The sequence below is a fragment of the Dermacentor albipictus genome, chromosome 8, assembly GCF_038994185.2.
Source record: "Dermacentor albipictus isolate Rhodes 1998 colony chromosome 8, USDA_Dalb.pri_finalv2, whole genome shotgun sequence".
NCBI classification, from domain to species: Eukaryota; Metazoa; Arthropoda; class Arachnida; order Ixodida; family Ixodidae; genus Dermacentor; species Dermacentor albipictus.
In genome coordinates, this window is record NC_091828.1 from 121,189,812 (window position 1) to 121,202,584 (window position 12,773).

Consider the following 12,773-nt stretch of genomic DNA (forward strand, 5'->3'; position numbering starts at 1 on the left):
GCATCCACTTATCCAGCCATCCAATTAGAGTTACTGTTGAGTGAGAAACTCTATGCTGTACAAGCCCCCTTTTATATTAACTCTATGCCCCCTTTAGAAAGTCTATACTACACTTTAGGGGGCCACAAAGGGAGCCTATACAGTAACTCTACTGCAAACCAGCGAGCTTACATGCAAACAAAAACGTTTCTAACGTATTTTTACGAAGAAGTTAGGTATAACATTCACCTTAGTGCGCGGATTTTGCGCTCGAACGTCAACGCTGCTGTAACAACCGTTGTACTGAAAGTGGAACGAAAGCCTGTATAAGAAAGTTTCGTTAGCGTAACGTGAATGATAACACAGCACAACGTTACTTCTTACAGCTATCGTTCCTACAAGGAAAGTTAAATAACGGTCGAACAAACACGCTTAGCTTGAATTTCCCGCTTTTGACCTGTTTACCTTGGGGATCAAGTATACTCTCATACCACACCGTTTAGCTGCGTGAGTTTTCATCAGATTATATTTTATATCAGAAGATTCTTTGCAGAACTTTTGCTTAGCAAATCAGTACTAAGCGACGAACAACGGAACCACGCGGACGACGACACTTCACAGCACCGATATCGACACCAACACAGTCCGTGACAAAATGGATGCTGTGCGTACGTTGTGGGGATAAGCAGTTGCGGCAAAGACTTTGTCCGGTAATCTTTCGTCCGCAGCGCAGTCGTCAGCAAGTTGTGCCAAACATACGCCGTGCTTGTGCGGGGTCGTCACTGTAAACGGATCCACGGTAAGTTGCCTTCTTTAACATCTTTCCGTCCCGATCAGAAGCGGTACTGCACGTAGGAGTTTACTATCGATTGCTTATTGCAAAAAAGTTCTTAGAAGAGCAAAAACAAAAGAGATGTGACTGTTTTTCTTGTGATTTCTTCGCTTGTGGCTTTGCTTGAGGCATCCTCGCAGCAAAGTCCTAATTGGGGCTCCTTGTTCCTGCTGAGCTATAGTGACGTGGTGACAACGGCTTTGGTTGTGTGTTGATATTGTGTATAGCGACCTTAAGACTATAATTCAATTTCTTAATGTTTCTTCCTTGTCCCACCTGTGAGTTATAGCTCGTTCAAAGGTTGCTTGCGATTTTCGCGATATAAATTTTGCAGTTCAGAAGCCCATCTGGCGTTCGAAACGTGCATCGACCGTTGGCAATGCGATGACTTTTGTCCGCTCGACCGTTATGACAACGAGTACGCGTTCGAATTTTTCTCCAGGTGTGCCAGCACATCGATTTCTCCTGCGATTCATGCTGGTAATTGTGGCGTACTTTAGTGATCGTAGGTGAACGGTGTACGACATCAACATAAAAGCTGTTTTTCTTATCTCATTCCAGCCACAGCTGTTTTCTCAACTTGATGAAGTATGCAGGCCTTGGACAGCAGGAAAGGTAGTGTTATCCGATAATCTTTGATATCTGATCGGATATGCTAAGCGTAGCCGTGCTCTCATTCAGTCCTCGCAAGATCCAACGTAGATTGCGTTTTGTCGGGATCAACATTATGTATGCTTAGAGGCTGGAACTGGGACGGTATTCACGGGTGATCACTTCCGGTGGTAATATCACTTTCGCATGACGTAGTACATGACGCCTTTGATGATTCGATCGGTTTTGCTAAACCAGCCAATCAGCGCGCTCCGAAATTCATCTTCGAAAGTGATCGTCCGACAATACGTTCCTTGTTCACACGTTTTTTTTTTATTCCTATCTATTTAACCTGTGGTAAACAGTAATTTTGAACGTGAAAAAAGACAAAGTATTGCAGTAATCTCTATGCTGAGCGCAGAAGTTGTTTGTCATGTGGTCCCATAGGTTTTCAGTCATGTGTGAGTGAAGTGGTTGGTTAGGACATGCGAAGTTATATAATTGTGTAGCCGCTTTGGTAAAGGAATGTGTCACTGCCTACTTGGTTTCTCACATTACTCAGCTGACCGTCACATTGTGCTGAGCAGTCTTGCAAAAGCCAAGCTCACTGCGGCACTTTTTGTTTGGAAAACTGTTAAAAGCTATTTGATATGCATGAATTGTATTAACAGGTTCTATGATGCACTCTACATTCATTTCTCAAGTGGACTTTTAAGACATGAACATCATGACATTGCTTATTGAGGTGATGCCATAATCCCATAAGTGAAGTGAAGAATCAACATTATTCCTTCCGGCAACAAAATTCCTCTTAATGACAGACCACAGCCTTTTCTTATGGCCATCATGAAGAATTTTGGGGTTCAAAGTGTTCTTGGAAAATTCATTGTCTCCCAGTCATGCCTTTCCAACTCCTATCAGTCAATCAAGCTCGTTCTTTTGATTTGTTGTATTTGCACATTACTTCATGCTCCAAACATGTTCTCTCAAGATAGGCAAAATTCTTCATTCGAATTGTGACAATTAGACAGCTGTCATTTGCAGTTAACTTCCAAGCGCAGAAACTCTACTTCATAATGTGTCTCTACTTGCATCCAAAATGAATACTGTGCTCAGCAGTATATTCGTATGCTTTCTTGTACTTAAATCGTTATATGCTAATGTATTGTACTACTCTACCATGTGCTGCAGTGTACTTCATTATTTATTTACACAACACTGTCAGCCTTTAAGAAGTATGTGTGGGCAGAAAAGGCTTATCTGATTATGTAGAAAAAAAGGTAACTGAAACAAAAAGGCATAATCAGAAAACTAACAGCATGACTGTCAGCTTGTCAGTAATGAAAATTGTAGTTTTGATTAATGTCAAGTAGACAACAGCAGTAAAATATCGTTGCAAAAAAAGGGGAGGTCTTCGAGGTATAAAGTTGCAAAAGACAGGAAATGTATATAAGTAATGCAAGGTCACTGTGATTAGTATGTTGTGATGATAGTGGCTGATTCCTCTCATTGAAAATGTGTCTTAGCAGCCGTTCCTGAGAAAGGCCATGTAAAGCTCTGCAATCCTCTTTAGAACCTTCCTTTTTTTTTTTTCTGCAAGCACACAGATTAACATACTTGCTTGTTTGTTTATTACGTTAAAGCTTTGTAGTAATAGGCATTTACAATCCTTGCGGTTCTCCGGTTGGGAACTATTTCGCAACGTGCCATGTGGAAAAACGCTTGACAAGTTATTTATTCAAGAAAATTTTCTGTATTTCGGAGGCTCTTGTACAATATCCAGCCAGCACCACGTGGTGGGTTATTGCCACAGAAACTGTTTCCTTGAGCTTACTCATTGTCACTTTCTTCATGAATGTATTCATTCAAAGATGTTTGCTGCTCATCTCAAGGTGGAATATATGCCTCTTTGGCATTGAAGTCATCTTCAGATTCCCTAAACTTATGTGAGATATAAAACGCACGTGGAGAAAACATTGACATCATTTCTTTGCACTGCGCCATGAAAAGCACATAAAAAAGCCATGCAGGTGTGTTGCTAAGAAGTTTTCACCTCATACTTGAATGCTGCTAAATAAAATTGTCAACAGTTTGAAAAGTTTCTGAAAGGTGATGCAACAAACAGAAAGACAAGCTAATGTGCACAGGTGCGTCAACGGCTGACCATAACCCAATATTTACACACGTTGGGATGGGCTATGGCACACAAGCGAAAAGGGTTAAGATTGGGTGCACACGTCTTGTTGTTCTGTTTCACAGTTTATGTAGCTTGCATGGAATCTGTTGGCACTGCAGTCTGTTGGTTTTGGGCTAAATAATGTTAGCAGGAAGCTTAGTATGACAGAATGTAAATGTGAACTTTATTTGCCAAACTAACCAATGTACAAAGAATGCAAGACTTAAATTACTCCATAATATTTACCACGGCAAAGTCAGTGGCAGGAATACCTTAATGAGCTAACGTGCATATATGAAAGACAAGATCAAGCTTAAAAACGATATGAAATTTTTATTTTAAGGAGATGTATTTCTTTATTACGACCATCAAGTGGGGTAGTGTTTCCTGCCAAGTTAGGTCATAATCTTCAAGTTATACTTTTTGTTATGTACTATGTGCTTAATCTTTACTTTGACTATTTTGTCAGCGTCATCCCTTCCTTGCTGTGATGCATGTACAGGCAATATAGGTACATAAGGATAAGATGAAAAGTGAACTAACAACCACAAGGACACTGTGATGTTACCATTGGACATTTTTCAGATATTCAAGGCCAGGTTCCCATCGGTGTTTTCTGGGACATCGAAAACTGCCAGGTGCCGCGGGGAAAGTCGGCCACTGCGCTAGTGGGGCGCATCAGGCAGCTCTTCTTCAGGGGCCATGCGGAGGCCGAATTCTTGTGCGTTTGCGACATTCGCAAGGAGCTGCCCGAAGTCGTGCAAGAATTGAACCTGGCCCAGGTGACAGTGGTGCACATTAATGCCGTGAGCAAGAATGCCGCTGACGACAAGCTCAAGCAGTGCATGAGGCGGTTTGTCGACATTCACGGAAGCCCCGCCACACTCGTGCTCATATCAGGTCAGTGTTGTTATTTGTGTGCTCTGCAAGTGTTGATGTCTGGGTGTGTGTACTTCGTTTCGTGCTTGGCAGGCAACGCTGCAGACACTACGCAAGTACTGCGGTCATGGAAGCTTTGCTCCGCGTGTTTTGCAGCACAGTTGTCTTTGATCTGCAATGATTTGTATGGAATAAATTCTTCATATATTACATGTGGATGTATAGGTTACATCAAGTCAAGTATCATTTGTACGCCCTTGGGCTTTCAGTATGTGACATATGTTCTGGTTGCAAGCACACGCTTTGCACTGTGGTTGTTCGTTGCAGAAACGTAGCGTTCCGCTCCTTTGGTGGTAAATAAATTCAAATCTGCGATGCCTTCCGTGTAATAAATATGTTATATTTTGCGACATTGAGTTGCTTTATTCAAATTATATTTCTTTTTATATGTGGTAAGCTATTTGTTGGTTTCAAATGTAAGCAGTGAGAAAACTCAACGCCTTTGTAGTGTTGCTTGCTAAGTATTGAGCGGTGAAGCCGAGTTTGCATACACCACCCCTACTGCAAAAGGTGCTGGCAGTTGTAGCCCTTAAAGGCCAACTACAGCAACATTTGGACTGCATAAGAAGCCTGTTTCCAGATAAAGAGGAGCCTGCATGCAAGTCGACGAGGTGGCGACATGGGCCTGTTGATTAGGCATCATGAAATGGTAAATGGTATAGCGCAGCGAAACACGTCACAAGAAGAAATGACGGACAGCGACAGAAGCGCTTGTGTCCGTCTGTCATTTCTTCATGTGTCCATGTTCTGCTGCACTATACCAGACACCATTCCTTCGTGCAAGGTTTTTTCTTAGCTGTATCAGTGTAAGCATAACAATCATTAACAATAGGCATTTTTTTATATTCTAACTGGAAAAATGCCAATGTTTCCACAAACTGGAAATGATACAGAACCTAAAATGTTGAATACCAGCAATGGCTTTTCAGTATCAATTGCAAGATTTGGAGATGGCTGAAGAGGTTTGTGGCTATGGTTTGTGATGAGTCTTGATATAACAAATTATCGGATATTACAAAGTGAATAATAAAAATTGTCTCATTGCTATTACTCTGCAACAGATCTGTGTTTAGAACAAATATAGGATAAACGAAGCTGTTTTTTTGTGTCAGGTACGACTTCATTATAACAAGGTGAGGCTGTATCTGCTAACCACTAGGTGCACCTGTTGTCTACTTAAGTGCTATTTAAAGACTGTCAATAAGAAAATTGTACGATTTCCAGCTCTGCAGCTTTGCTAAGATTGGTTTGATGGGATATATGCTACTTATTCATAACCAATCTAGCCAAAGGGAAATTTTGTTGCAGTTGATATTTAACCTCATTAGTACCTTGCCCTAGTAAAGTTGTCTGGTTGGCACAAGAGCCTGTCACACTACGACGACTCACAATCGTCGGTCGCATCTTTGTGATACTAGTATGATAATATAGGCCTCCCTCTGACACACTCTGCCAACTAGTCGGCCGATATTGTGACATACCGCACGGTAACGAAATATCGTTGTCACTAGCCGAAATTTCAACTGAAACACAGCGCCAATAGCGCGTCGTCGACTATGCTGCAGGTTGTCCGCGCTATTCTATATGTGTGAACCGTCTGCTGCACGAACTCTCGTCGAACCTACGACGCCGTACAAAACGTTTTCGGCGCTCGCCACTAGGGTACAGCGCATGCGCAATCTGAACATACAAAAGGCGGATTATGCCCTTTCTTGTGGTTCCCTCTGGGCCATTTGTGGTAACGTCTGCTTCCGCTTGGCTTGTCGTAGGAGACGTCAACTTTTCAACGGATCTGTCGGACTTCCGACATCGTCGGCAGATCCGCGTGGTGCTGGTACACGGAGGCTCAGCCCCCGAGGCCTTGACTGCATGCGCGCACGAGTCCTACAGCTTTGCCGAAGTGGCATCGGGGGTGCCTTTCCGCACCCCGCGTCGTGAGGTGAGTGTGTGGCCCACTTTGTCGTGTTTGTTGTTGTTATTCTTTTGGCTTTGTTATTTCCTGAAGCGAAGCGTTCTTTCTCCCATTTTAGAGCGCAGCTCTTAACCCTTTCGCTGTCACGGACGTGCCGGTACGTCATCGCGCTTCCCCCCCACGGTGTCACTGACGTACCGGTACGTTCTCTATCGTGCGTTCAAAATTTCGCGCCAGAGCGCAAAGCTGGCGCTCCTGGATTGGCCACGCTATCTGTTGACTCTTTCTACAAGTTGGTATATTCGCCCCGACCTGTGTTACCCCATGTACTGAAGAACGGCGCGACTGCCACTCCCCACTTTCTCTTTGCTGAGTGGCGCGGTGGCTCCGTGTTCGCTGTATCATGCGTCGCGCGCGTGTGGTTATGGGTTCAAGGGTTGTACTGCCATCTCCGCTGGTTTGAAGGTTTTTATTTTTTCTTCTGTTGGTGTGCCTGCTACGGCGCGTCAAGTTCAGGCGCACGTGCCGTTGCCTCTCCGAAAAGAGTGACTCGTTGCTGCTTTCGCTCTCTCGTCGCACCCTCGCTTCCGGCTTGCAGCAGTAAACGTAAAGCCCTTCGAACTTTGTTTAGCCTTTTTCCATCTCCCTCTGTCTTCTTGATCGCGCAACGTCCCATTGCTCTCCGTTGTGCGGGCGACTGAAAGCGCATCCTCCCTGCGCGCGGTTACTATCGGATGGCTCAGCGCGCGGGACCTTCGTCTGCTCATTGGAGCGGTGGCTCAATTCCGATTCACAATACGAGCCGAGCTCGGATTCGGACTCGGACAGACTCGCATGCCAGGAAGAGGGTTCCGCATCGTCAGATTCGGATGTTGAACGGATTTTATAGTCAGGCTGATGATGATGATGATGTTTACTAACAACAGCTGCAGAACACTGAAATGTGCATATTGCATTGACTATGTTATTTGTATACCAATCATAATCAAAAATAAATTGCTATGTTCATTCCCTGTTATGCTCGTTCCCTGAAACCAAGCCGACACTGGGGGTGCGTCACGGCCACAAAGGTCCGACAGCGAAAGGGTTAAAGGGACACTAAAGGCAAATACTAAGTCGACGTTGACTGTTTGAATACCATTCAAGAAACTTCTCAATGCTTGTTTCTTGCTAAGGAAAGATTTAGTTTTCGAGAAAATTGCATCTGAATGGTGCGAATACCTTTTTCGAAATTCAGATCTCCTGCCTACCAAGCAAGTGGGGGGGGGCTTAGTGGTGACGTTGCACACGCCATCACCGCCCTTTGCTGCCGTCGCTGAGTAAAACAGCACCCAACGGACGGCGGCACCGAGCCACGACAGAGCGGCGGATTCGCCCTTGCAGCTTCTTTTCGGTTAATTGGCGCAAATCGTTCGGGCATCCGGCGACATCGCATGGAAGTTGAATTCCCTGCTTGTTCTAGTTTGTCCGAGTTTCGCGAGCCAGTAAAACCAGTGCAGCACTACGCGATAACTACCGAAACGCGAAAGCGTGGGCAGCGCGGAGTGGAGTGAAAACGAAACCTTTCGACCGACCATATCGTTGTCGAGGGAAATTTCAATGAGTTCTTTTTTCGAAAAGTGAAACAGAACTGGACAAGTAGCATTTTATTTCGTCTTGTAATACAATACAAGGATGTTTTGTGGAACGAGTGGTTGAGCACTAGCGATGAAATTTAACTGAGGAGTGCTTTCGTCATCGGGCAAGTACTTGAATGTCCTGGGTGAGTCTCTAATCGTGTCTTGCGTTTACCTCAATTTCTCGATTATTAAGGCTTTGTTCGCGATAATATTGACGCCTTAGAGATTCTCGAGCACTAATCTATCACTTTAGCTTGACTTAATATGAGCCTTTAGTGCCCCTTTATGACCCGTTCCTGCGGCGGCGGCGTAACCGAGCGAAAGAGTACAACAGCAAAAAATAAAAGAGCGAACGCGGAGGTCAACAATATTTATTTATTTATTTTATTTAACAATGTCCTTACAGGCCTCGTATGAGGCATTGGGTAAGGGGGGCGTTACAATAAGATTAACAGAGTATATAGAACATATAAAAGCACAATAGACATACATTATTAATTGACAGTGAAAAACTATATGCCTACCTTATACAAGTATTAAAAGCATTGTACAACATAACAAGGTCTGGAGTGTACATATTAGAAAAAAACAAACGATACAGTTTCTTTAATAAGCAATGAAAAATAATGTTGCCACTCTAGTACAAATAATAACAATACTAAAGAATACAAGAATAATAAGCGAAATGAGCTCATAAACAAGAGAGCACATAACTGGAATAAAAAAGGAAAAAAGCATCGTGCACTTTATTGAAGTTGCGCGGTGGAATATGAAATGATGAGCTGGCGGAATTTATCGGGATTAGGTTCGGAGACGATGAAATCAGGAAGAGCGTTCCACAATCGAATGGCACGAGGAAGCGCCGACCAGTTGAATGCATGCGTGTTCCCGTAGATACGTGTGAAGCTGAGGTGATTATGTAATCTGTGAGATGTGAAAGGTGCGACTTCAAGCCGTAAAGAAGATTTTCTATCCGCATGAACGTACTTGTGAAATAATGATATGAGTGCAAAATCGCGTCGAGTACTTAGTGGTTGAAGTGAAATATCAAGTTTTATTTGTGAGATGCTTGAATTGTAAGTGTAGTTACGCGAGATAAACCTGGCGGCCCTATTTTGAATTGATTCTAATAAGCTTAATGATTAGGTTGTTATGATGGGGTGACCAGATTGGGGAGGCAAATTCGAGCTGGGGGCGAACAAACGTCTGATAAGCTAGCTTACGGATGTTAGAGGGCGAATTGCGTAGATTTCGGCGTAAGTACCCCGGTGATTTTGAAGCATTAGCACATATAGCGGTACCTTCAGTGACATGCGCGCGGCAGACTGGTTTCATGCGGACGCGCCTGACCCGCTCGATGAGTGCTCGTGTCAGGTCTCGGCCGGACCGCTCGTTTCGTGCTGTCGGCCGCTCGCGTCAGCCCTCGCTCGCCTTGTTTGGTTTCTTTGGTTTGTGATTGTTTTGTAATCTGATGGCATGCGCGACGCGAATGATGTAGTACTTTCTGGAAACTAAGCGGCACCAGCGATTACACTGAAACCATCGGCGAGTCATGTATAAAAGCCGACTCTGTCGCACGTCTCTCTCAAATTATTTGCCTCAATAGATCGCGAAATGAAAACAGGTATAGAGCTGCGCTCAAATTTCGCTTAGAGTATCGTAGTCCTCGGTGATCTTTTTTAATGCTCTCTTGCCGCATAGACAACTTATTGAGTCTCTGGGTTGTGCAGCAAGGCATATGACACTGGGCATACGCCCATTATTATCCAGTGCTTTAGACGGAATATGTGCCCCTAGGTATGCACCTGAATATAGAAATAGAACAAGAGGCAAGGAGTGAAAAAGTCGGAAATAAAATGGAGGAAATCATCTGCAGAGGAGGGAGAAAGTTGGCCGAGTATGGAGAAAAACAAGTGAACTATATGGGATCAGTGCATGCTTTGAGCAAGGCGCGTTAATGTGTTTTGTGTGTTCTCTTCCGCTGTCCCCGCCTTTATTTGCGGTCAATATGATATGCAGTAAATACCAACTAGTCCAAACTGAAGTTCTGCCGCGTTAAGAAAGCCCTCTCAAAGAGCCTCTGACGAGGCCTGGCCATTTTGAGCTGACAAGCGCAGAGCATACATTGCGTGGTAATGATCATGCCTGCAAAGTATTACATCGCTACGCGCCGCGGAAAGATCTGAAATTTCAAACCGTACGCTGTTTTTCCTTCTCCTCGCGGCTGCCGCGCTCCAAGCCGGAGAATGACGCACTCGCGTCCCTGCGCCTACGTACTCGAGTCCGCAGTGTGACGTCGCTCGTGGTGACACGTGACTTCGAGAATTATTCAAGGCACCATCTGTTACTTGTATGATCTGTTGTTTGAATTGAAGTTTAGAGGAACGATAAAACACACAAACGGAATGTCTGAGTGTTTTTTGCTTTGCACCAAAGCAAGAGAGGTGTACTTCCACTTCGTCTGCTTGTTCCCACGGTCGTGCGGTCACGTGCGCAGGTACCGAAACTATGCCATTTTCTACCGCGTTCCAGCGCGTGATCATGCTCTGCGATCCGCTTGTTGTGCCTCAGTATTCGTGTAACACTGAATTATACCGCTAGTCATGTGTCTTTGTGCACAGCGCGCAAAGTCGTGCGCTGCGCGAAACGATTTGACAGCTTGCACGCACCGCCGAAAAAAAAAAACTGAAGGCGGGGCCCGTGACGTATGTGTCATGCGATCCTCGAGGTCTGGCATGGGAGAATGCGGGGAAGTAACTTCGCTTGAAGAGGCCAGACGGGGCGAGTGGAGAGGGAGTGCAGTGGAGCCCGCCTGCTGAAATCATGTGTTCGCGGCACTAAAATATTTGTATCTTGGCTGTTAATGAGCCGACTTGAAATTTTTTTGCGGCAGAACACTCCCTAGAAGACACACAACAACTTACAGCTAATAACGCAAATTTGTTATGGGGCCTGGTGAGGGTCCCTTTAACACCGATTCCCATGAGTGTGGGATTCATGGAATTTTTTCCTGTTATAGCTAAGCTTTCTTTGACTTTTCCCTAAACTTTCTCTGCACTAAACTTTATCTGGCTGAGTAGGGGCCGATCCCAATACTAGTGTACAATAAGTGTCATTGCAAGGGTTTTAATGTGGTTTGTAACGCTGGCTAATCGTGGAGGCAGTGTAACATTGCTGAGCTCACACACTTCATCATACAGTAGGGTTACAGTTATTCGATTCCGACTGAAGATCCCGGATGACGCCCGTGCATTTATATGGACCAAAACTCTCGATATTTCTATATTAAAATTGGCCTTTGTCGGATAATTCGAACTTGAGCAGTCATATTGTGATGGGCATGTGTCATATGCCATTGAAAACGCCTCTTTGCGGGCTGTCCTAGGTAAACTTAAAGTAATAACGGTAGCCCACAATGTCTAATTACAATATTTACCCGATTCAAACACGCCTTATTTATTTTTCTACTAGAAAAATTAAGCCAAAAATCGCATGCGTGACGTTTGTATGCTTTGCCGCATAACACGGCTGTATTGCGGCGAAGCTGACTTTAGGAAACCAGCCGCCATTGTGCAACACATATTAGATCCGTGCCCACTTTTCTGGCTAAAAAATCGGGTATGCGTTAGACTTCTATTTTGTTTAGGTGCTTTAATGTTATCTCTACGTTATTTTTCTAGTTTGGACACTGAGAAAGTCGGGTTTGATTCAGGGGCGTGTTAGAATCGGGCAAATACTGTCAAAGGAATCAGTGGTGTGTATTGCCATTTTTTCTGCATCTTGTTTAGTTCGATCTGCCGGATAATTCGATCAGTTTCGCTGGCCCCATTAGGAGAAAATAGCGGAAGTCGATTGTGTTGCAGCTAACTAATGTAAGTGCCCCCACATCGTATTTCGGTGGATCTACTAGAGAGCTACTACTTTTGAGACATCATCCTCTGATGGTTTTTGGCAACTTTTTACTTGTTTTTCTTTCTTTTTGACTTGCTTGCTAGCATGCGTTAGAAACTGCAACATACTAATAAAGTTCTCTTCTTTAAGTGGAAGGGAAGCATTGGACGCATCGGTGCTCACACTGCAACAGGAAATGGCGGGTGCACGCGTGCATAATTAAGGAACATGCACTGTGTCCCGCAACAGTTGCCCTTTCTCACTTTTGATATGGTTCACCGCAATACTTTGCTTTTGCTTTGCCGCATAGCAATTTTGTATTGAGGCAAAGTGGACTTTGTGAACTGGTATTAGGCAATGCGTTGTGCTTTCAGAGCAATTAGCGAGGATTACAAAGGCGGAGTCTGAGCCATTGCAGACAGTGGTGAATTCTGTCAGTAAAAAAACGCGGCACTGAACAGCAGGAAGCTTGGAAGCGAATGTTGAAGCAGGTAGGCCTAGTGTTGCCGCGGTGGTGACTATGGCTTGCCAGTGGATCTGCGTGCGAGCACCGGTTCTATGCGGCAAGATAATCAAAATTGTGGCGGTGGTGACTTCAGTTAATGTCACTTCAGACCTGCGGTCATGGCAAAAAGTCTGGAAAATTGGACAGCAAAGGATTTTTGCGTCTGAAATTTTAGACGTTCTTATACATTGATTATGGCGGCGGTGGTGCAAAGTTGTCCGAATTATTGGGTATTTCCGAAAAATTGGGCATTAAAAAATTGGTTGTTGAATGTAATTTGTTTTATTGAGATTTTGGCTGTAACAAGCAGAACTGGTCTCCCTTGGACA

At 44.2% G+C, this 12,773-nt stretch overlaps 1 protein-coding gene across 3 annotated transcripts in view; it reads left to right on the forward strand.

Moving 5' to 3' along the window:
- Positions 1-1,273: 1,273 nt before the first annotated feature.
- Positions 1,274-12,773, forward strand: part of Marf1 (meiosis regulator and mRNA stability factor 1-like protein) — a 50,107-nt gene continuing 38,607 nt past the window's right edge. For 2 of the 3 annotated variants that reach the window (XM_070524350.1, XM_070524352.1), the window contains exons 1-3: positions 1,359-1,426; positions 4,164-4,478; positions 6,287-6,456. In XM_070524350.1, the coding sequence (XP_070380451.1) occupies positions 1,402-1,426; positions 4,164-4,478; positions 6,287-6,456 (510 nt within the window). In that variant the 5' untranslated portion in view covers positions 1,359-1,401. Of the gene's footprint in view, positions 1,292-1,358; positions 1,427-4,163; positions 4,479-6,286; positions 6,457-12,773 lie in introns of those variants that run through there. The other variant, XM_070524351.1, reaches the window with a different exon arrangement.